Here is a 25,624-nt window from a genome sequence, read left to right on the forward strand (position 1 = left end):
AATGGTAGCATCATTTCTGAAGAAAGGCAACAAAAGCAACCTGTCTAAACATATTTTTGTTTGTTTTCTTGCAGGACAGGAGTGGGAAATGAGACAAATAGCATATTAGCTGAGAGCTTTGCCCATTTCTTCATGGGACGTATCAAAGCCTGACTTTAGAAAGATGCTTTGGGCAGAAAGGTTTCACTGAACTGCAGGCAACTGATGGTACCTGCAGTAGGAGGTAGGTCATGTTGTCTGGACCTGTTTGAACTTAAATCTTGTGACAGTCTGGCAAACATGTACAAAATGTGCCTTCCCTGCACCCCATAAATAAAGAGGTCTCTTCTGAACCTTTGAACTAACAAGGACAATTTTCACCTCTGCACTAAACTGGCTGCACAGGTTGGGACTTCTGAGCAAGGATGTGATGCTATCTGAAAAGTTAAGGATGGCAGAGAAATGGATGGTGTGGCTGGGGACAAGGGCTAACCACAAGAACAAGGTTCAATACAGCCACTGGAAAATATGTGATTATAAAAAAATAGGCAAACTCAATAGGTAATGTTAATTCCTCCTATGGTGCTAACAGCAGGATCAGGAGGCCTTAGTTATGCTGCCATCAGTATAGCAATGTTCAGAGCAATGACTGGTGCACGCTTTGTAACAAACATTACCAGTCCTCACAAGGAAAAAAACATTTAATTGTTCATCTCCGGGGGACAACTATATTATCTGTACTTGACTTAAATCCCCCTGCACAGTGCTCAGCACAAAGTCAAAACTTACCTTCAAAATTTCCTGAACAAATCCACTCCTGCCCTGCCTAGATTTCTGTCCCCTTTGATTTATCTTCTTTATGAAGGGCAGGCACATCATGAGATGTGTTTGATGGAATCGCTGCAAGGAAAAATTAAGACTAAAAGAGTAGCTCGCTGAAATCAAGGAGAGTGCAAGAACAGCCCCTACTGAATGGGCTTTTTCTTCATAAACGCTTTTGTTTGAAGTCTGTCTCTGGAGGGGAAAAAGTCTGTCAACAAAATATTTTTTTCTGAAATCAAGATGAGGGCAATACATTTTAAAATACCATGCACAGGAATAAAGCCTTGCTCTTCCAGGCATGCTGAGGATGAAGTGGGTCATTGTACACTTTGATTCACTAACTTGCATCTCCTGCAATCCGGTAAGAGTGCAGTACACTCAGAGATAGCTGTGCAGCAGCTTGTGACAGCCCTGGTCCTGGTCTTGGCTACTTGGCTACTCCTAATTTCAGAGTTTCTGAAAATCGAGTTTAAACCAGTAGGAGAGCTAGGGACTGTAATTGGGTCTCTTCATTGCTGGACCCACGCCCTATCTACAAAAACCCTCCCTGCTTCCCAAGGATGCTGTTCCCAGAATCCATGGTATTTTCCTCAAAAATTCTGATTGAGATTTATATCCATTCAGTTTGGTCCCAAAACTTATCAGAACATCTTTGAGCCAAACTTTTTAGACTGTATTAAGAAGGTCTAGGGTATTGATTTATTATCATTAATTCCTCTTCTTTATCCTTGTCACAGCTTTTCACAGATTTATGAGGTTAAGGAGCATGAAGCTAATTAAATAATCTGACTGGCTGAACATCTGTTGAAACATAATAATAACTGTTGAAGCCAGCACTCCTGAGTAGCTATTAATTCTGGTTTAAAAGTTAGAGGAAGGGTTTTAAAAAAAATTTACAAAAGGGTTATAAAAAACTTGGCACTTTTTGGGTTCAGAGCGAGCCCTCAGTGTCCCTCTGAAGCCTCTCTCACCCAATTTCCGATGCACTGATCCAGGTCTCCCTTTTGAGTCTTCCTCAGACTGGGAGATCTAAAGGCCAAAGGGTCACTAAAGGGATGCAGGACAATTTGTAGACTGTTGGCGTGCAGCAGCTGCAACGAGAAATTCAGACACAGGATGGAGCATGCCGACATTCACTTTAATTCAAACCAGAAACAAATTAATGAAAATAGCTTAGTGATTTAAGTGTGTCCAATTAACCATTTAAGTGAGGAACAAAGCCTCTTCTTCAGTTCCTTTTTTCCCTTCATCCATACAAACCATAGAGGACCCCTAAGGAGTATACTGCCTCAGCTGACATCTCTAACTCTCTGTGAAGGAAAGGCTGAGGGAAAGCTACTCACCCTTATCTGAAACTTCAGGCTCCTGTTTGTAAAGTCTGGGCCACTAGGAGGACCAAGCATGCTTCCTTGCAATCCACCAGCAGCTCATCCCAGTGGGACTCCTCCTCCTGTGTAGGTTATGCACACTCAGACCCAAAGCATCAACAGCTAGAGTGGACATCAGGCACATGGAATGGCTCAGGCTGGAAGGGACTTCAAAGATCATCACATTCCAACCCCTTGCCATGGGCTGGTTGCCACCCACCAGATCAGGGCCTAAGACCTCATACAACTTGTCCTTGACCACTTCCAGGGATAAGGTACCCACATCTTTAGGCAGCCTGTTCCCAGTGCCTCACATCCCTCTGAGTAAAGATTCTCTTCCTAATATCTAACCTAAATTTCCCCTCTTTTAGTTTAAAGGCATTTCCTCTTGCCCTATCACTATTAGGCCATGTAAAATTTCACTCCCTTTCCTTCTTATAAGCTTCTTTCAACTACTGGAGTGCAACAATGAAGTCTCCCCATAGAAGATAATAGGTCTTGTCCACTTTGCAGAGTAAATATAGTCCCAGTGATTGTGTTTACAAATGGCACAAGGCCTCAGACACACAGACATCCTACTTACCCTCCTGTCCAAGCTTGTTTAGACCAAATCCAGCAATCTTTCCCAGTTCTGATATAGAAAATAAGCATTTAGTTGACCAAGTGATGTGAAAACAGACAGCAGCAGAGTTGCAATTGCCTGCTGATAAAAGGTCCTTATGGACACAGCTGCAGTCTCACTGATTGGATATACCTGCCCACAGCCTGGAGATCCCAAGCCCAGGAGCACCCCCAAGCCTAACACACAGGCCCTTGATTCACAGCTTAGCATTGCCTGTCCTAATTTGCTTGGGCCTTGCATTTTCTCCACACCTTGCTCTCAGTGTCACTTTGTCCAAAAATTCTCAATGGAATAGATAAATAAATTAATTAGATCAACTCTTTCCCACTACTCAGATTTAATAGTCTTAAATCCTCCTCCTGTGCTAGCAAAGAGTACAGGTTGGGGACTCACATGAGGGTTCACATTGAGTAGGATGTGCCCCAAGGCATGCAGGGGCTGATGGCTGACCAACAACCATAGTCTTGGTTGTGTCCACTAATGTCAACAATCATCCTCAAGCTCTCCTGCAAAAAAATCACTGGACTGCATATATTTATACAGGACATGTTGTAAATATTGTCCCATACTGTAAATTGTTCACATCCCTTAAGTGCCGTGGGTGTGGATGTGTGAAGAATTTGCTGAGAATTTGCTTTTTAACCTACAAAAGGGAGACAAGTTATATGCTAAAATCAAAGAGGAAAGTCCCACAGCATCATATAACAGGGATCAGATCTCTAGCAGCCCGTAGAGTGGAACTGACAGGAACATTTCAAGGTTAAAAAAAAAGATTAAAAGCACAGTCTCACAGGTATTCCTAACAATATCTCTGTTCCAAGTGTAGGTGATATTATTAGGCAGTAAGGTCTCAAGTCACAAATGGATTTAGACTCCCAGAGTTGCCCACAGTAAGCTTTAGATACTTAGGGGCATATGTTCAAGCCTGTGAAGCAGAGCTCCAGAGATAACTGCAGCATTTCTCCTGCTGGCCGGTTCTTGTCCAGCTTGCTTTGCTTTTTCCTGGTGGTCATTTTGTCCCACTTTCATTTTTACCAACTTTGCTCCTCTTTAAAAACCTTTAACTTCAAGGCTTGCCCTCAGGACACAGGAGAAGAGATGACTCCACTGCAGGTACTGGTTGTGCTACATCTTCTCTTGATTCAGTTGATCCAGCCCGAGAGTTTAGACATTAAAGCAACTAAACATCCGTTTCTCCCTTACTGCATATGCTGGTCAGACACAGCCTTTCAGCTAGTCCATTGTTCTTCTCTTCTTCCTCACTGCTTCACATCTGATTTTGGGTTTTCCTCTCCTTTTTGCAGGTTCATGTAACAAGCATAGGATTTTTAACAGTGCACATCATCATATGTTTCCATTTCCTTTTAATAAACACCCTCCTACTTCCTCCTCACTATGTCCCTGGATGCGTTATATTTATTAGTAGTAATATTACAAACTCCCTAAATGTTGGGCTGAAAGCTGCTTGAGATTCCCAAGGCATTAAAAAGGATTTATTCTGTCCCTGAAGTAGGCATCTGATTCCTCTTAATGAGAAAGCTCACAGTGGTGTAAATCTAGACTTAACTTCACTAACGTTGGCAGCTCTACACACAAAACTAACGTCAAGCAAAGAGGAAACCAGCCCTCTTACATGGATCAGGTATAAAAACCCAACCTCAAACACAAGTACTTTCTGTCCTGTCTCCACCTACACAACCGCATGGAAACTAAAACTGAGCCCTACAAGGTGTCTAAAATTCAGGACCACACCATTTTTTTTGGTCTAGCAAGGGTACATCTGTGTCTTCTGCTCACTTGTGCTAGTCTCATGAAACAGTTTGCAGCAAGCAGACATTCCCTTCTTCATGACTCAAAATAAACCCATCCCTACGGGCTCATATAGAAACATCAGCAGCCTTGTTTAATTAATGTTCCAGGGTCAAGGGGAAAACATATAGATAAATATACTTAAAAGCATTGAAAGCTTGGTGGCAGCAGTCCAGCAGTTCTTTCTTCATCTTTGCTTGCTGTCTCAGGGAAAAGAAAAAAAAAAAGAGGAAAAAAAAAGCAGCCCATAAAGCTTAGAAAAGTGATCTGTCTCCGGGTCTGGGGGTCCTGTCAGTTGTCAGTCCTGTGATGTAGCACTGTGATATACGATGGGAGACCAGCACTCAGATGATGTATTACAATAATATGTCAGCAGTGCAATGGCGCTTTGATAGTGCTTAATAACCAGAGTACTTCACTGGGGCCAAGGGAAAAAAAAAGACCTGGGCAGAAAGCAAATCCAGCTAAGGACTGCCTTACTCCATTGAAATGCTGAGTTCTGAGCAAGGACGGGGAGGTGGGCACCAGCATTCAGCAGGAAGCACCTGAAGCACTAGGTTCCTTTGGGTTAATTCTCTGTGGTGTAAGAACTTGCATTTCTTACCGCACCAAAATCTGGACGGAACATGTCCAAGGGAAGGAGGTTCCTCTCCTACTTTGGCAAGACTGGGAACACTACTGGCAAGCAGGAGAAGTGAGCATGTACCTCTTCAGGCTAATTACAGAAGAAGAAAAAGATTTATTAAATGTCTCTCAGGTTCCACCTTTCAGCCAAATGCCCCTGAGTCTGAAGACAGAGCCTCACCTGGTACAGGCACATACCTTCCCTTCATCTCTGTCCTCCCCTACAGCCTGTGGTGAGGATGTAGCCAGCTCTGGCTGTCTCACTGCACTTGTGCAGCCCATCACCAACACTGCTGTAACATGGTTTACTCAGTCGTGGACACAAGGGGGATGTGTTCTCAGCCAGGCCCTCTAGGTGCTCCCATTATACAAGCAATGAACTCTCCCTGTCAAAGGAACACAAGAGTATCAAGAGACAAGAAGCCCAAACCAAGCACACCATTTGATATCAGCACATCAGGCTGGGACAATGCACTTAAAAGTACATTTCTATCTTATACTCCAGCTGTCTCATCTCTCAGGTGTCAGCCTTGGTTCACACAGGTGTTATTGAGCACCGCTGTGAGGATGAAACAAGACAGTGGTGAGTTGCCTCCATGAGTAAATTATGATGGCCTTTTCCTGTGCAGCACCGTATCCCTCATGGAGGGATATTTGGTGTAAACATATGGATACCTTAGTGTAGTAAACAATGCTTAAACTGGATTCAGACAAAAGCAGTTCTCAGATTAGGAGGGCTGCTGTTTAAGTGCCTATATTTGACTTCTCAACTTCATTTAGTTGGGTTTCTGCACAACTGATAACTGGCTCTTGAGGGTAGCTCGTTATGCCACTGTAATTTCATCACTTGTTCTTATCTGTTCAGGATCTGTATTTCAGGATTTCATGAATGGAATTACACTAGCAGTGCAGTAAGAGGGCCTAAGAGGGCCGAACATAAAAATTTCAAAAGCTGGGAGGTCTTTCTATGATGTTAGAGATCTTTAAGACACCACTCTCAGAAATAGCCATCCTAGTTCTTGGTTGCATGACCTTTTCAGTTTAGTAACTGAACAAAAAATAAATGAAGAACAGAAACTACTAATTGCTCATTATAAAATGGAGAATAAGCATATCAGCATTCATGTGTAATATGCACATAAAACATTTGCTGCATCAAGCCAGAGAAAAAGCTTGGCCCATTAGTTCCACTTTCCTAAGTGACCAGTAGTAGACACCTGGGAAAGTATGCAAGAAGGAAACAGTGGTAGGGAGATGTTCCCCATGTAACTCACACACACCAGAAATCTGCAGTTTAGGAGGGATGGTGCGTGGTGATTGCAGAGAGATGGCTGATACATATCCAGAAACACATTTGCATGCACACTCTTTTCCTTTTTAATCAGGCTCTTGTGCCAAGGACTGAAGGTAGCTTTGCAGTTTTTTCCTTGGCTTGGGCACTCTGCAGTGTTTTCCAAACTAAAGTCTTCTAGATGAGAGTTTGGAATTTACAGAGCCTTGACTGCATACGCAATACGCAGGTAGGTCTCCCTTCCTGTTTACTTTACATGCTCCAAAGAGGATCAGATCGGCCTGTTGGATGGAAAGGCAAGGAGATAATTATTTTTGGAAGATAGCAGGAAGAAGAAAAGACAGGTAGTTGTTTTATCTTTTAACTTAAAAATTACTGTCTTTTGACACTTCTCTGCTTTCCCTCCATGACCCTGAATAAGGTATAGGGTTGAGGGGGAAGATACGGCAAGAAAAATCCAGCAAAGACAGAGGAGATTTTACCAAAAGGAAATTTGAGAAAAACAAGGACTGAAAGAGCAGACAGAGGTAACTCTGATGTACAAAAATACATTTATTTTCAACAATTTCAAAACCACTGCCTTTTTTTACAGTAAAAATATTCAAATGGAACAATAAAACCAAGAACAGTATATATATATGTATAGATATGACTCATGCATTTGTATTACTGTGTTTAATACAAGTATTGCAATTGTCTGCCTCATTTAATCCTTTAAAACCATGGTGGTGGTTTGGATTTAATGCACTGTCCAACATCAGAAGGGATGTGAGGATTCAGGTTTGGTTTTTTCAGACCGGTGCAAATTGGAACGTGTGTGGGAATTGACTGGAGGGAAACCAAAACTTAATCCAGAAAAAAATGCATGTTTTCTCCTGCACATATCACATTGATGGCAATAGACCATAAGTGAAAACCTCTGCAATCCCAGTCTCTATAGCCTCATTTTCAAACCACCATCTTCTTTAGTGTTGGGGCTCTCAAGCAAAGGTTAAACCACATTGTGAATCTACTGTGTCTTGATAACATTTACAGACACAGAGTCAAAAGCTGCAGCTAGTCTCTGTATCTTATGCATTATTTGTATGTTGCAGACAATACAGCAGAATCCATTGCAGGGGAAAGGCTGGCCGTGATAGAAGGCACTGACCCAATCATCTGTGCTCTTTCTTTTCCTCTTCATATACAACTAGACTGTGGGAGCTATTTATGTTATACTCATATTACTGCCTTTTTCCGTCCTCCCTCAGGTAAATAATCATCTACAGCTTCAAGGATTTCCATTACGTTTCCCCTCCAATGTAAACTTACAGGGGAAAAGAAAACTAATGATGTCTCCAGGCTGTTACTTGATATCTACACACAAGTAAAAGTGGACGATACTCCAGTCTATGCCCAACACCCCAGGTCAGTACCTTCCAAAAAAGAAGACAGCACTGGTTGACCAACCCAAACCTCAGAGGTCCCACGAATAGCTGCAGCCTCAGGTACCCCACAGGGACACAGCAGTTACCTTTCTAGCACCCTAAGGGAGCAGTTTTCTACTATGAACACAAGGTTTTTCCAGCTGTAATCAGCAATTATTTGGCCTAATGCAGGAGGTACATTCTTGCAAACATGGTCCCATGTACATCCTAGGGCGATCTCTTTCCAGACTTACATGGAGCTTTCTCTGGTCCAAGTAGCAGTGTGACAAACTATTCTGAGTGCTGATAACCACTAAGTCTCATTGAAGATGAAGTTTGAGTCCAATCAAGAACCAGGCAAGTATTTTTTTTTTTCCTGGTTTAATTTTGGCTCCCTGTTTTTGGTTTGTTTGCTTTGGAACAACTTCAGGATAACTTTTGATTAAAACTAGTTCTTCAGACAGATATTTCTCTAAAAAATTGTCTGCATCATTTAGAAAGTCCTCAGCCTTCATTGAGATTAAATTTTCCTTGAAAAGTGAAAATATTTCCTTCTTTTTTCCAGTAACTTCCAACTTTTCCTCCTTGATACCTCCCATCTGTTATGAGTTATTTTAACATACTCTCCACTGCATCTTTAAGAGTATAGATGGAGAAACTGGAGGAGAAAAAAAAATGTGAAAAGAAATTGTGAAAACTGTAATCCCAAATCTTCCTTTTTGAATGAACATAAGCTCATTTCTGTGAAAAACCTAGAAAATTTGAAACAACACCAAACATTTTCACTTCGTTTTCTTGTTTAGAAATTATATGGAAAATAATTTCTCATTTAGTCCTCTGCACCAGCTCACAAAAGCGGTCCCTCAAATCCAAACGATCAACAAAGACTGAGATCAGCCCACAGTTTAGCTCAAGGCCCACAGGACCATTCTTTATGTACATCCCTCCCATCTACGTCTAAATGGGAAGCTATGGCCTTGCTCTAACAGGGTTATTACCAGATTGGGCCATTACTGTAAACTACTTTGGTGTTTCAGAAGAACGACAGTAGCAACAGTTTATGCACATGTGAGAGATGGAAACTTAAGTTTAAATAGAAAAACACGGCCATCGCTCTCCAGCTTATGTTTGGAACTACAGCAGAAAAGTGAGGGAGAAAAGAGAAAAGAATTCTTTTTAAAGCAACTGAAAAGGCCCACAAGCCTTACTGAAATGGAGGAGCAGAAGAACTAAGAATATTTAGCTTTACTATTTCACACAAAAAGTAGCTTGCTACATTTTGGTTTTACAATTTTAATTTTGAAATACCCCACTATTTTTTTCAGCAAAATATGCTTAACCACTGTTTTTCTCCCCTTTCACGACACATCAGCATTAGAATCCCAAAACAACTTTCCAGCCCCTTAACAGAACAGACACATGTAGCTGAGGCTGGTTTGTAGTCAGCATGTTGCAATGCAGAGAGGTAGCAAGTAAAGCCTACCCATCTTCCCATTTCAGGCCAGATACACCAGTGTCCTCTATTCAGACTGTCACCTGACCTAATTTCTGTCTGCTCTTACAAGTCCGCATGCACTAGAACCTCTTCCCAAACATGCCTACAATCTTTCTTCCACTCCCATTGGGTCTTATAACTCAACACTCTGTAGAATAAGGTCCAATTTTAGCATCAACTCATGAAAAGTGGATAAAAGCTACTTACTGCATCAAAACCCCACCCTTAAGGACTATCCTCAACTCAGTTAGGTTGAGAGGTAGATTCTTTAGGAACTTTTCTGATAACTTTTTTTCATTAGGTTTCTTGCACTGATCAGAAACGATCGACCCAGCGTGCAAAAATTACTTTGATAGCATTTCCACCCAGAACTGGATGCAGCCATTCTGCAGCACTCACAAGAAAGACCTTTCCTAGCTCAGTTATATAGATCTGACTGTGCATCCTCTTCTCCAGAGTGGTCCATAAACACATGCGTCATGTTCAGCTAAAATCTCCTGCACGTCCTGAAAAGCATTTACTTCATCAGCTTAACTCTCAAACACACAACATCACTAGGAACAAAGGTACTGCAACCAGACCCACTGTTGAGATGAGGTTACACTGGGAAGTATAAACATACTGATGTTTGTGCACACTGAGATTGTGGTGATTTTGTGTTTATTTTCCTCATCTTCCCTAGCTGATGTCATCAAGAGCCTTCTCAGAAGTGGACAACAGTGATAGAGGTGAGTAGATGATGAACATCATTAAAATATTCACAACAGACCCACAGTCTGCCCTGATGAAATCTTTTTCTGCTCCATCATAAGAAATGATAATAAAAAAAAAAAAAAAAGAAAAAGAAAAAAACAACAAAAACTTGCAGTTATAAACAGAGAAATAAATGGTGCTGATTGAAATATGACAGACAACTGGAACATACTTGGAACTGAAGTGTGATTCAAGTGCTCACCACAGTCCCTGGTTGGCTGGAGTGCGTGTGTGTGCGTGCATGTGTGTATGTGGTTCAGGTTTTGTTTTAAACATATCTTCCTTTACTAAACATTAAATTATTTCCTAAGAAATAAAAAGCTATGTACATTGTAATTATCTACAGTAGGCCTTCGGCATCCTTGCTATTCACATGCATGGGGTTTGAGCTGCATCCATAAACTCAAGCATGTTTCTTCAATGCTTGTGGTGCTGTCCCCTCCAGCCAATCCACAGTCCAAGGAACACTGATGTGCATGCTCTGAATTTATTTTGCCCCTTTCTCAGCAGTCAACAATGCCAGAGAGTGACTGAAATTAAAAGCAATTACAAAAAGGCAAGATCCTGCAAAAAGCTGAGACATGCACGTCATCGGAATGGGAGGGCTGCTGGCAGGTAGCAGCCTGGTCCAACAGCCCAGCCTAAGGCTCCTGGCAGGGTGAAGCCAATGATTCATGACTCACAAAAAGAGCAGAAAAGGGACCATTCAGCTACATTTACCTTGCCAAAGTAGGTACCATATCTACCTACTGCATTTGAATACTTAATTCCTACTCTGTATTTAACAGGAGTCAGGCATTCAAATCCCATTGCACACTTCTCTCATTCTTTGCTTTTTATTTCTGATCTGATGGACATTTCCTAAGTATGAAGAAACCTGCTGTTTATGAATGCAGCCCTGGTAAACAGAAAAAGCCCACCCCCATTCCCTCCCAAATGATAATAATGACATATAACTCTTTCCTTTTTCATAATAATAATAATAATTATAACAATAATAATTACAAATAAAAAGTCAGAAATTTTGTAGACCAAGAGGATTCTCAGTATTAAACACTAGTGCAGTTGGGGATTTCCTTTGTGCTTTCACTGTTGGCAATTGTTGAGATGCTTCCTGTGGAGGAGAAAATGGAGAAGAGAATCAGCACAGTATCTTCAACAGTTGGGTCTATATTGCTTCTCACTTCTTAGGATGTGACTGTGTAAGTGTAGAGACAGAAAAGGTGCTTAAAAGTAACACATTCTGCTTTGCATTTGCAATAAGCACAGAGTACGCAAAAAATCTGTTATTACAGTTCTGCTGGCTACCAATAAACTTGTTAAGCTATTAGCGACGTATTCATTTGTAAAGACACCATATCAACAGTGTAAGCTTGGCTCAGTTGATTCACTGAGGGTTCAGTGAATTTGGGAGCCCTCCACAGGAAAGAAAGGGTCATAAACAGACCTAAGTGTAAGTCACAGCCATTACTGTCTCCTACGTATCTACTACTATTTCCAGTTTCTTGCTGTAGTCACATAACGACAGGAAAAAGGCTGGAAAACTGTAGGAAAAGCTCCCTGTTACTATGCTGCTGATAGAATTATTCCCTTCCTCAGTGTCTCAGCATCTGCTTGTACATGGGATCGCAGTCACTGCCTCACTTTACACCCACATCCTCACCTCATATACAGAGAAAAAAGCCTCAGCCAAGAACTGTGTCTCACCCATCACTCGCGTGTCCAGCTCTTTGTCCATCAGCTCTTCAGGGTCTGTGAACTCACTCAGAGTGATTTTAGGAGCGTTTTCACTTTGGCTGACAGAGCCAATCATTTCCTGTTCCTTGTCATGCTGAACTTGGGCATAGATATTAATCCAAGGGATTTTCCTGCACAGAAAATAGGAAAATATATTTTACCAAGGGATCCTTGGTATGTCACTGATTAATCAGACCAATTAAACTGAGACCAATCTCAAAAACACAGCAGTGGCAGTGATGCAGAATATCATCTCTCAGATGGTGATGGCACCACAGTGATATTCAGCCCTAAGCATATCATTAAGCACCCACTAATAACAACACCAGCCTAAAGCAAACCCAAGTCTCAGGTCAGTGCCTTCCTACCATGTGCCCAGAGGCTTCTCCAGCAGCAAACCTAATGTTCTGGTCCTGCCCTTCTAAACAAGAATGTGTGTGCACACTGGACACTGCACACCCAGCTCAGACAGTAGCAGTCAACTAAGTATAATCAGTTGCAATTGCCAACTCCCTCAGTATTTATTATATGATCGGTGGTGCACTGGAAACCAAAAGTAAAAATCAATTGAAGCACTACTATTAAATGAGAAAAAAATTGCTAGGTTTGTTTCTATTGACAGGCCCACAGCAACACAGTAGAAAATGCCACATCAGAAAGAGTTATAAAGAATTGATCCTGCCTCAGAGAACGAAAAGGACTTGAACCTCATAAAACCTACCCAATATCTATTTGTTACCATTTCATTGCAAAAACAGGGTTGGTCATACTAAGGATCACGACAGTTTGCAGGGACTTATATTCCCTTGCTGCTCAGGGAACTGAGAAAGTGAAAGCATTATTTCTTCTTCCTAATTCCAAGAGAAGTTAATTTGGACTACTGAAATAATATCCTTGAAAATCAGACAGTTAGACAGTAAGACAGATAGTCAGGTAGGCCCCCAGGCATAGTTCCTGGGGGAATATTTAAAATAAGAGAACTGAAAAGTAATGTCTTCAGTGTCCTAGGGGTTTCTAGGATTATTTGTGCGCGGTGGACTGTTGGAAGGTGACCAATTGTTTTTTCTACCTGCTGCGCCTGTAGCTTGATGGACTTAATAATAAGAAGCCTATGTGCAAACCACCAAAGCACTGATTCTATAAATCTGTGGAATTAAAAATTCATGCAGGCCCATGCTCTTCCCAGAACATTTTCCTGTTAGCAGCAGTTCTGTATTCAGGCCAGGATCACCGCTAGTCAGGAAAGTACATACTGCTAATGGACTTCTGCATCACTGAGAGCTAGAGGAAAGCTTTTGTTTTCAACTCCTTTTAACTTTCCATTCATAATTGTTGCATGCTCTCACTGAGTTGAAGTATTTACTTTCCATTCGAAAAAAAAAACAATCAAAACAAATCAAGCTGAGGACACTCTGGTTATCTAACTTCTAAATTTTGGCAGTTCCACATGCTTAGGACAAAGCAGACTAAGAACTGGTAAGGTGAAGAGTTTTGGATAAAGCAAAACATACTTTTACCAAATCCTCTCTTTCTCCCTTCCCATTCAGTTTCTAATGCATTACATTCTCAGACACATTTTAAAAGGACAGGGTCTTTCCAGCCCTGGAGCACAGCACAAAGCTGATGGATGCTACGCTCAAGGTTTCATTAAGGTTCAGGATGCTTAGCTAGTATGAGAATTTGTTCTATGAGATATAGAAGCATAACATGACGTGTATGCAGATCCTTCTTCTTGATTGATCCCTGGCCACACGTCTAAAGACATTAGCCCAAACCTAAGAAACTATCTCACCAAGATGAAAAGAAAAACACACCTTACTCTGGCCCACAGAAAAGATAGAGTGAAAGATGTAGTTGAAATTCAGACAGGAAAAGATGGCATTTCCCAGTTTAGAGGTTTACAAACTCTTCATGTCCAGATTTTCATTTTTATGTTTCTAATAAGATATTTTGTCACTAGGCAGGATGTGAGCATACTGACCACTTAACACAGTAAGTAGTTTACTGAATACAAGTTCCTGATAAGAAGCTCCATCTGCCTAAACTACATTCTCATAAGGTACCCTCTCAGTTAACAGGTGGTTCTTATCCACTATTTTGTTTGATAGCTTGCAGCAGCAAAGCATCATAGGCCAGCACACGTCCTGCCTACTGTCAAAGTAAAAGGTGCATTTTAACATCTGGCAAAGTAAATCCCAGCATAGATTCCCAAAGACATTTTGATGCATAACACAAACTTTACTGCCATCAAGTTTCCGCAGTTAACATAATGACACCTGATTCTTTGCTCTTGCAAAAGCTATTCCCTTTGTAAGATACAAATGAGATTCTACTGCACTAAGGCAGTTGGCAAAACGAGTATAGACTGTATGAAGACATCAGTCATGTTTTTTGACTAGGTGAGCACACAGGCTTCCCATTTTCTGGTCTGTGGTTCAAACAAATCTGCTGAAGCAGAATACAGCTTGACTTCTGAGCTCTTGGTGAGCTTTCAGAGCACTGATGTGGAAGAGCAGGAGGTGGATTTCTGTCTGTATTTAAGAACTATGGCGCTATACTAGTCTAAGCCTTAGGCCAGTACAACACATTCTACACCTGCAATCCAAGCACTGCTCTGCCTAATTTCCTGTAAACCATCCACCATCTCCCCCTCCTATTCTCCACAGTTTTTCAACTTACCTCTTGAACTTGTAGATCAAAAAAACTGCCAAGCCTACAAACACCACAGACAACAACATGAGCATCGCCGAACTGCTGTGACCCGTGCTGGAATCAACAAGGGGAGCTGCAGGAGGAAAGGCAGAGCATTACATTTGCAAGATACCGTTAGCCAACACGGAACTACCAGAGAATTGAGCTCACCTCTGTCTTTGTCACATCTGCTTTATTATCACCACTGCATGGTGCATGCTGTTTCCATCAAGACCAATCAGTAGAAAATTAATTGACTCTCATATCCTTTAAAAGCCACATTCCTTTTTCAAGGCAATGCAGTCTAACATCTAGTGAAAAGGCACAGCAAGCCTTGCTCAGCTGAATGGCTGATCACTCCTGTGTTAACACTGAACTATTTCTTTTTAAGTTTGTTCAGGGACAGAAATGGAAATGAAATTCAGTTTGACTTAATACACCTCTATTCTCCTTTGGAGAAGTAATCTCAGAGTGGTTCTCATCTTCCAAGGACATGTCTGCCTCACATGTGAAAGAGTCCTGGTCTTTTGAGAAGCTCAAGGCTCATCCCTCTAACAAGACCTAACTGTGACCTTTCAATTCAGTCATTTTCATTTTATAAAGGAGACCAAATCAATAAACCTGGAACCAAGCAGGCATTACACATTGAATCTTTGATCCACCCATCCTTGGCACTTTTGGTAGGATAAATAAAGTGTATTACAAAACCTTGTTTGTGCAGCTATTTCCACAGCTCATTGGAACACACTGTCTTAATGGACTGAGAACTATTAGAGAGTCTGATGAGCTCTAATAATGTGCAAATGATTGTAAGTAGCATCTGAACATTTCTCACTGCATAAATATTATTTGGTCTGGTTTTCTTTCTTGGTTGTTTTTTTTTTGTGTGTGTGTGTGTGTGTGTGTGTGTTTTCTTTTTCTTTTTTCTCTATTTTTTTCTATCCTCTTTCTACCACCTAGATAATGGGGACAAATATTCTGCAAATAGACACTTCTTGTTCTAGCTGCAACTTTTCACATTTAGGAGTCTGATCCTACCTTCTATGAACTCTTTATTGGAAAATAACTGACTCTTATTTCACTCAGTTAAAAATAATCTATGGGAGTGGCCATGAAACACAATGCAGACACAACACCCCCACTGACAGTGTCTTACTAGAACAAACTCTGAGACAAACCTGGACACTGCAGAAATCTGGATTTCATTCTGTTTCGTAAATTTATTCCTTTCAGACTATTTCTGTTAAGGTCTAACTCTCAGACCCAAACAATAATCAGAAAGCAAAGGTACAAAGGCATTATCTGTGGGATCAGGACACGAATCTTGGTTTTGCCAAGTCTTGGCTCTCTGAGAATCTCAAATAAAAGGAAGCTAACATGCATTATCCTAGGACAAGAATCTCACTTTTCCACAGAGGCTATCAGCAAGATCCCATACTTCAGATAATTGCAAGGGTAGCCACAGAAAGCAAGAGCAAAATAAATCCTTCATCTGCTCTACAACTGTCACTGTCTCAGCAATAACTGAAAGCTTCACTTTAGGCTGGCCAAAATTCACAGCTGTAGCTGAGAGCTTCACACCAGGGCAGTCTGAAGCATGAGGATGAAGCTACAAGAAACTACTTTCTTCTATGTGAAAATGGAGATAGGTAACAGCGAAGCTGTGATTTGTAGAAGGTCTAGATCTTTTCATGACTGTTGCCCTCATAAATCTTCTTGGCTAGTCATAACATTAACAAACCCTCTACAACAAAGATGTGATCCAATATTCATGAAAGTTAGTAAGAATACTCCCACTTAATTCCATAGGTGCCCAGTGAGAGTTTAATAGAAGACCATTAACCTTACGTTCTAAAACGCTTAAAAAACACCAGTGCACTAATTACACCATAAGGAACTCTTAAATGGTACTTTTAATACTTGTACAAACTGGTGCATGAAGATACCACTGCTCGATTCTGTTTGCAATACATCGAACTGTTGAGTGCTCTAGTGTAAACTCATTCACCTGGAGCCATGCCACAGTTATGCCTTTAATCCACACTCACCTAATGTTAACTGAGTGACATACACAATGACTTCAACACCAGGTTTCAGTTCAAACTGGACCAGGTTCTGATTGAGAGCGTTAAAAAGGATCTCAACAACCTGAGAAAATAACAAAAGATACAGGTCACAATATACAAGAGAGCCAGCTCAGGAGAATGTATGTTGTTGGAGAATGTATAATTCGGGAATGTATGTTGCCTATGAACGATGACTAACAGCTCTTACTGTCTTCAGAAAGACGAAGAAAGCAGGGAAAAGAAAGGAACGTGAGTCGACTGAGGAAGTGAAGAGAGATGTGCGTGTGCTTCAGAGGGAACTGAGTGTTACTGAATTTAAGTCTCTCTGCAGGACAGACACACTTCTGAGGCTCAGAATGTTATTGTAATTCTGGGAATACAAGGAAAGCATGGGAGTGTGGTGTGGAAGAGAAATAAGGATCTTCTCACCCTCTACTATCTCCCGTGAGTTTGATCTAATGCACTTGGACACCGAGATATTTTCACTGGTGGGTGATGGAACTGAGCAGAGCAGTCCAGCCTAGTAACAGCTCCTTACTCCCTTGATTAGCCTAACCTCCCTTGATTATCCCTTGACAAGCCTAACCATGTAGTTACTGCACGAAAACACTGTTGGGATGCTACTATCCAGTGACATCAAACTTTTTATATTTTTCCCTCATTTAGATGAGAGGCCTTGGAATGGAAGCTACTCAGAACTCAGCAAGCCAGCTATGATGCCTCACATTGCCTCACATCATGTATTTGATTGCCTCACATCATATATTTATCATGTCATCTGGAGCCTGAGCTGCTAAGTGCCTGGTAAAGTAATTTTCAAGTAATTTTGATAGTCAGGGCAGAGCTCCTCAAGCAGGAGCCATTAACAGGTTCCAAAGTATAACTGAGTAGACTGTCAAATAAAGTTAGACCACTAGAGCTACAGCTCATGGTCAACTAGATCAGAAATCAAATCAGATGTCTGCATAATACTAAAACATTTTCACAACTGTGTGTTCAGAGAAAATTTTAATATGAGTAGGTCCAATGGAACTGGACTGAAACAATTCCAAGATAATCTCTTCAAACAGCTTTCCAAAACTTCCTCTACAATGCCTCTCTTTTGTACGCACTTAAAGCATTAATTTAAGAATGCAGTCTTGCTAGTTTTCTACAACAAATATACTACCCTAAAGGAGCTAACTTTGCTCAGTGGGTGAAAACAACCTCCACAGGATTCAGGAACCTTTTGAATTATTCAATGTTCGATCACAGAAGAGTTACTCCCACAGGTGCTTTGAGGTGGGCGCACCCATCGTTTCCACATAGTAGCATAGCAGGAATGGTGCCTACAAGAACATTCACTAGGGCAAAGCAGCTTTTTCAGCACTACTTCACTCCTTTCCTTTCATAAATTTGATGTAATCACTTGATAATTCTAGCAAAAAAAGCTTCAGCAGACTAGTGCTGCTGTTCCTAGCTCTTCCCTTGCCTGTATATCACTGTAGCTATTCATCACTGTAATTACCTATTTATCTAAAAGGATGGATATTGTAACTTTCAAATATAGTTTGCACACACCGTGTGCTGCTGCAGAATAAAGAGGTCTTGTTTCTGTGATATATGAGCTGAAGAGGTTGATTTATTTTTAGCAAAGCTCAGTATATTATCTTGCTGCTTTGGCCTTTGTCTATTAGCATTCCTCCACAGGGTGGAGGGAGTACATATTCAAGGTTCCTTTGGCCATAACTACTGTAATGAGGACACACTACTGATCTAGGTAGAACCACTACTAGTAGATGTCCCAGTGAGGAGCTTGGAAAGCCCATTTTCCCTGTGAAAGTCATTCCCTTTAATGGCATAAACTCTACATCCATAGTCCCAATGCATCCAGTTCCATCACACTTATTGCAAGTCATTTCCAATGCTAAAAAGGTTAAGGGATCCATCTGCAAATGGTACAATGGGAATGAATGAACACTGAATCCTCCTTTCCTTACCTGCTCCAGATCAGCCTCGCTGCTTTTCCTCCTCTCTGTTGTGTTTTTACGGGGTAGCACAAAGAGCTCAGCAGAAGTAGGCAACCCAGGAAATACAGCTACCAAGATTTGTTCATCAGGAATACCGGTCACCTGAAAAAAGTAAATAGGTGGTCTTTAGCTGCTCTTCTACTACTGACGTTTCCATCAAACTATGTATGGAAACTACGCTCCCATCAAACTGTAATTTGTCAGTTCTGCTACAGCTGTTGTGACCCTCATGTTGTACCCACTGAACGAGTCTTAAAATAGAGGTCCTGCTAATGATGCACTCTGTCAGTTCTACAAGGAAATGTAATGTTGACAACATCTGTGTGCCCAAAGATCACAACCCAGAGTTCAAAGGCAAAACCTATGATCATTCCATATCTGAATCTTCCATATAATCCCTTGCTATAAAAGAATGAACCAAAGTCAGGTCCAGAGACTCAAAGAGACCGATAAACGTGCAGCTAGCAAGGATACATGATGAAAATTACTTGCAATCACCTTCTAACAACAGGTCATGAGGATCCACATTTGCTACATAAGAAGCAAATGAAACGTATCGATGGAGCAGCCTGTTCCTGGTGGATTGTAGGTTGCAACCAAGCAGTCAGAAAAGGATATACAGACAAGCATTTCTACATGCTTTCTATTGTTGATGTTACTGTTATTACAATATAATTGATTTATTTTTTTCTCCAAACTTGACTTGAATGCATTAAAAGGGAAGACCAGCTAAAACAAATGAAATAAGTGTTTTCTCAGGGTGAGAAAACAATCAAGGAAACTCTCATAAACTGTGAATTTCAAGTAGGCTGCAGATGAGAAAAGTTGAGCAGGAACACACTTTCCTCATAAAAATAATCAGCCACTATTTCTAAGAACAGATGTAGCTGAAGCAAAAAAAAAAAAAAAAATATATATATATATATATATTTATATTTCTGGTAGAAAGTAAAGAACACAAAGACTTGCTCAAATCTATTTCTTGATTTCACACAAAACCACAATCCCTGGTTATTTTATGCCATAAATTATTCTGTCCATTTTCCTGCAAGAATTTGAGTGCTAATTTACATATTCTAATTAATCCCAAAGGAAGATTCTGTATCTTCTGCTCCCTAAACCTTCTCTTTGCCCTGTGTTTTAAGAAGTAAGTTTATTTTCCCTCTGAATCCTCATTTTCTGCCCCAGTTGGAAAAGGAGTAGACCTTTATAACATTCACTAGTTGCTACACTTAATTCCATTGGAAGACTGAGTATTAGGAATAGATAAAAATATCTTCCTCATGCACCTAACATTACTACATCTATCTGTCTTCTGGGATGGAGTGGATCAGCTGTTAAACTGCACACAGTAACACTACCCAAATGTCTGGAGCTAAACCAGTGCAACTTGTAACATCAATCTGGCAAAATAAGAATAATTGTGAAACCGTTATAATCAAGAATTTTTAAAGTCCTCAGGGATATTAAAAACTGAAAAATGCCACAGAAACATTAATAAAAGTAATTACAATATTTCCACAGAACTCCCAATATACTGTGCCTCTATAAAAAGATTCAGCATATTACAAAGCAGTCGATTTAAAATGATAGCTTCATTACTGCGTTCTTCCCACTCTTTTAAGCTAGTATGTTGAAAAAGTCTGCATGCTTTATCAGCCTAATCTACATCAAGCAGAGGAGGTGGAAACAGAAGCTCACCTGTGCTAAAGCCCTCCTGATGACTTTGCCAATATCTTGTCTCCATTCAGGGATGTCAGGATTGTGGTAGTCCAGGTTAGGAGAAAATGAGAGGAGCTGAGACTGGAAATACTCTGGAATAGAAGAACAATATTAATGAGATGATTAAATGTGCAGCACGTAGGTTAAAACAAAAAGTGGGGATTCAGTAATACCTCCTATTTATTTCCATGGAAACTCTAACAGATACAAAGAGTCCAATAACACTATTATTAACACTATAGAGCACATTCTCAGCTACAAAACACTGTATTTTTCAACACAGTCACCACCATTAGCCATGCTTTTTCACCAGTGATGAACAAGGACCTGCAATGCTGTGCTTGTAAAAATCTGCACCAGTGGAGGTGACTCACTGTCACTGTTGTCACTGCTGAAACACCACACCCAGTGCCTCAGTGTGCTCACATTCACTGTTTGGTCTCAATAAATGTTCAGCAAGTGATGATGAATGTCACTGGGTGCCTTTTTTTCTGCACGGAGGAATTCAATGACATATCTTTGCTTCATAAGCACTTCCATGTCACATGCCATTCTGTCAGACCGCCCCTTTGCTGCCATCTGTCACATGACAACAACATGTAATGGAACAATGATGGAAGAGTCAACCTCTACGGATATACTACCAACATCCACCTCTGATGTCATGGGCCAACAAAATAAAATAGGAGGCATTACTTTTAGAGCAGCCCTCATAATCATAGAATGGCCTGGGTTGAAAGATTATCTAGTTTCAACCACTCTATTGTGGGCAGGGTCATAATAAACGTGACTTAAGGCAAAAGAGAGATGAAAGAGTGAAAGAAGGAAAGGGTCTGGCTAACACCAAGCAGGACAGAAAACTTGCAAACAGCGTACTTAAAAGGGAAACCTTGCTTTTATGGCAGCTCATGGCTTTTCCCAGAAGAAATGGAAGTAAAAAAATGATGGAAGTGAGAAGATGCCTTCCTTTCGTGCTGGCCTTAAGCCAGCCAGAGCTAAGTAATTTTGCCACTCAATTTCATCAGGTTCTGCTTACAAGAAAGTTAACTAGTAAATAAGATGGCATCTGCCTGAAATTTGGAAGGCCTGTGAAACTACATGCACTATGGTCTGCAGAGAAAACACATACTGTAAGTAATATGTTTTCAAAAGCAGGCATTATCTGTCTGCTCTCCTGGAGTGAAGCCATGAATGGTTAATTCCCCAACAAATCAGAGCCCAGTGGTGCTAATGACAGGGTAATCAAGCCATGGCTATTCAAGAAACGCTTTGAAATTACTTCCTAATTGACTGATTGCAGGAGGAAGAAAAACTTCCTAGACTTCAAATACAGACCAATTTAAAATTTTCTCCAATTCCATCTCTCCCCTCTTGTGTCACTACAGTCCAAGCCTAACATTTGTGACAAACATGCACAGTGAATTTATGAAAGTGGGAGAGAGAAATTCAGGATGGTAATGACACTCAGACAGATTCTCAGGGTGGAAGACTGTCCTTTCTGTTTCTAGGGACATGCTCCATCACACCTTGAAGCACCTGATCTGCAGACACTTAAATAAGTACCAATAATCATTTTTAAGAAGGTACCAGTTTTAGATCAAGCTAAACCAGCAAGAGTATAAATAAGGAAATCCACAATAGCAGGGTGTGCCAGCACAGCATTTGTCTTGCATCTTTTGCAAGTTCTGTTCTTTCTTTATAGGTGCTGCAATGTATTTTCAAATAAAACAAGCATAAAAGAGTAGACAATCTCTCTCATGTTCTTTCTGAAGGTTTAACCCAGAGCCTGACATATAAAGCTTTTGACATTTGAACTCTCAGTACAACGTCCAATTTATTTTTTTTACTAAATTCTGCACTGTTAGCTACAATTTTCAAAAACCCTCAGTAAATCTTCTCCACTGCTAGCACCACAAAGGCATACTCATGCTTAGAGCCATAATCACTAAACATAGGGCACAGATTAGAACTGATAAATTAGTGTTACCAGAGAACATGTTTACCAAAGATGTCTCTTGTTTATGTATTTAGACTTGAACTGATCACCAGATTTGGGTTCAGAAAGGACTCCTTCCTTTGGTCAGCTCAGTTTACAACATTGACTCATGTAGAGGACTATTTGGATGTTCCAAATGCATGAATTACTCTGATAAAGTTCCAAGCTCTGGATATTTTACAGAGAACAGCAAAATTTCTTACAAAGTATTTGAAGACAGAGTGTGAGAAATGCACAACGGGATTTACTGGGACCTTCAGTTCGCATACAGAGACTGAGAACATTTCTTGAATAATCCTGATTTATGTTTATTCCAGAAACCAGTGGAAAGCTGCAAGCTTCACATAACTAAACACTGCATTTTTCAATGCCCAAAACATTCAAGTAGAGGTGTATGTAACATTTGCTAATAGTGAGTCTGGGTTACTCTAAATCGTACCAGCAAATTTTTGAAAACCCACAGGCAGTCAATAAATACCTGTTCAGCTGGTGGTTAAATCTGAACATAAGCTTTCAGCTCAACAGCAGCAAATGTATTTATCTTTAATTATGGAAACAAGAGAGACACAGTTTAGCTGCACAGGGCAACCTCAGATATTTGAAGACCAGGTTTCTCAATAAAACCTGCTGCCTAAAGAAAAGCTTGTCCTTGAATGCTGGGTGCCAAACACTAGGTAAGTAAAAAGAAGGCTAGCCCAGGAGAAAATTCTTGTACAGTGCTGAACGTGACGCATAGGGAAGTGTGGTGAACATGCAGTGAACCTCCAGCTACAGTATGGAAGATGGGCAGAAATACCAACAACAGAGCCATCTGTCCCACTTCTTCCCAACTCCTCACCTTTATACAGTGACTATGAGAAAAGAAATCCTGGCTGCACAAAGACCGCTTTAGTGATGCTCCATGTCTGCTTCTTTCCTCAACTAGAAAACAGAGGCAAGATGCTCTGCCTATACTCAAAATTGTTTTTGTTTATTTGGGAAAGTTCCCATTCAGGAAGCCAATGAGAGCAAAGCAGAAGCCAGGCAATTCACTACAGTGCTGAATTTATAGACGCAGTCAGCTGCCCTGAATAGTTCACTTCTGCATTTAGTAATCACAGTAAATCTGATCTACTTTGTCCACAGTTAACAAACATTTTACTCTGGAGGTCCCTCCAGGCACCAGAGAGTTCAGAGTTCATTTTGGTTCAGTGACAACTGCCTGTTCTTCTCTTCTGTATGTTCCCTGACATCTCATTGTAAATGGATGAAGTTACCGTGTACTGCGATCTCCTTGGTGTCTTGGATGAGGGTGTTGCCTGCAGCAACCTGCACAGTGACAGTGTTCATCCCCTCCTCGTTGAAGATGTAGGAGATACTGCTCTCAAGGGTGATGAGGGGCTGCAAAAGGGAAACACAAACAACAATGTCAAAATCAGAATGCAATTAACTCAGGAAAAACAGACAGCTGAATAATCCACCAGGCCAAAGTCTCCTTTTTCCCCTGGCTGATACAGGGTGCTCAGATCTGCTTGTTCTGCTAAGTTCAAAAAGCAGGTGATCCAAACAACACCCAATAAGACTATTCCACAGGCTAACCTTTCTCTCACTCCACTAAATGCATCCTGAATTTTTTTCCACTGAACTGCAACTCATTATGCTATGAATACCTCAGCAGAGCACAGTCTGTGATTGCAAAATTAAAGCTGCTGAATGCAGTACTGTAAACACACAAGCATGACCACTCAGCATAGTTGCTTTCTCAGCCACGCAAAACAGTCTCCATCTTAAATCAGCAATTGACTCTAATCCAGAGATACAATGCTTCTTCAAACAACCTCTTGGTCAGATTCAGGACCAGCTCCCTCTCTTCAGAATCATAGAATCATTAAAGTTTGAAGAGGCCTCTAAATGTCCAATCCCTCACCGCATTTACTCACAGAATCATGGAATCAGAGAACTATTCAGGCTGGAAAAAACTCGAAGATCAAGTCCTGCCATCAACTCATCACCACTATGTCCACTAAATCACGTTCCTAAATGCCAAATCTCCACAGCTCCTGAACACCTCCATTGATGGAGATTCCACCACTTCCCTGGACTGTCTGATCCAAAGCTTTAACACTCTGAGATTTCTCCAACAATTGTGTCATGGTTTTATGGTTTTTTGGTATTGGTATTCCACATCGTAACATCATGTAGTGTATTAAGAGTTAAAGGGTGGCCCGTACGGGGATCGAACCTGTGACCTTGGCTCCTAACCACTAGCCCAAGAGCATTAGCTCTTTAACTCTTAATACACTACATGATGTTATGATGTGGAATACCAATACCAAAAACTATAAAACCATGACACCTTGCTAGTCCCACTACACCTGCCTAAAATAATAACTGGACAGGGAGGCCATGCCACTGTGATTTGGAGGTACCACCATGCTATCACCGGGGTGAGGGCATGGCCAGAAACCCTGTCCAAAGTCACCTATGGATGTAATGAGGGGCTCCTCAAAACCTCAAGGACTCACGCAGCTCAGCATAGTTTGCTCTCACTTAAGAGTGCAAATCCATGCATCTATCTCAGAGCAGCTCTACTGAGGGCAAAGTAGTGGCACCAAATATTGTCTTGCCCGTGTTTCAAGTCTGTAAGGCATAAGCTAGCTTCAGCTATAAGCTAGCAAGTTATGCTAAGAAGACTTAAAACATGGCATAACACCTACAGACACTACTGTCTGACTGCAGTTGCATGGCTTCCAGAACAAAGTTGAACAGTATTTGGCTAGTTGCAAACTGTGGCAGAGAAGGCAGACTTTATTTACATCTTCTCAAATACAACCTTGGTAGCACTACAGCTCTCCTGTTTGCACAGGAAACTCTTACACTGATACACATCTAGAGGAGAAAGTGCACCACATTTAGGGAAAGAGATTCGTGTATTGAAAATCAAAGGTCTAGCCCTAATAGTGCCTTTGAGCTGACAGCTTGTCTATAGACAAGTCCCTTGGTTTGGATTAAACCATTACAATAGAAATAGTGATACAATCTCCATCGCAAAAGTGCTTACAGGTCTCAGAGCATAGACAAAACAACTGTACCATTACAGTTGCTCTTTCTCCAAACTGTCAGTTTGTTTCCAAAGAAAAAAACCCTGAACATTCACCTTCCAGCTCTAACACTTCATCCCATCAGACTGATAGTTTGCCTGCATTTCAAAACAGTGGCCCATACATGTTATTCTCATAGACAAATTAGCTTTCAC

General features: G+C 40.9%; 2 protein-coding genes across 2 annotated transcripts in view; one reads left to right on the forward strand and one right to left on the reverse strand.

Annotated features, from left to right (window-relative positions):
• Window positions 1–6,842: 6,842 nt before the first annotated feature.
• ITPRIP (inositol 1,4,5-trisphosphate receptor interacting protein) overlaps window positions 6,843–25,624 on the forward strand; it is a 434,606-nt gene continuing 415,824 nt past the window's right edge. Inside the window, exon 1 of the mRNA XM_065746767.1 lies at window positions 6,843–6,858. The gene's annotated coding sequence lies outside the window, so the exon portion shown is untranslated. The remainder of the gene's footprint in view (window positions 6,859–25,624) is intronic.
• SORCS3 (sortilin related VPS10 domain containing receptor 3) overlaps window positions 11,204–25,624 on the reverse strand; it is a 263,753-nt gene continuing 249,332 nt past the window's right edge. Inside the window, exons 21-27 of the mRNA XM_065746766.1 lie at window positions 23,646–23,769; window positions 20,373–20,485; window positions 18,642–18,773; window positions 16,645–16,744; window positions 14,585–14,690; window positions 11,876–12,036; window positions 11,204–11,282 (exon numbers count right to left, since the gene is read on the reverse strand). Of these exons, the coding sequence (XP_065602838.1) occupies window positions 11,218–11,282; window positions 11,876–12,036; window positions 14,585–14,690; window positions 16,645–16,744; window positions 18,642–18,773; window positions 20,373–20,485; window positions 23,646–23,769 (801 nt within the window). The 3' untranslated portion in view covers window positions 11,204–11,217. The remainder of the gene's footprint in view (window positions 11,283–11,875; window positions 12,037–14,584; window positions 14,691–16,644; window positions 16,745–18,641; window positions 18,774–20,372; window positions 20,486–23,645; window positions 23,770–25,624) is intronic.

Source organism: Cyrtonyx montezumae, unplaced genomic scaffold (assembly GCF_038088225.1).
Source record: "Cyrtonyx montezumae isolate F1298 unplaced genomic scaffold, pur_monq_1.0 scaffold_4, whole genome shotgun sequence".
Taxonomy (NCBI): domain Eukaryota; kingdom Metazoa; phylum Chordata; class Aves; order Galliformes; family Odontophoridae; genus Cyrtonyx; species Cyrtonyx montezumae.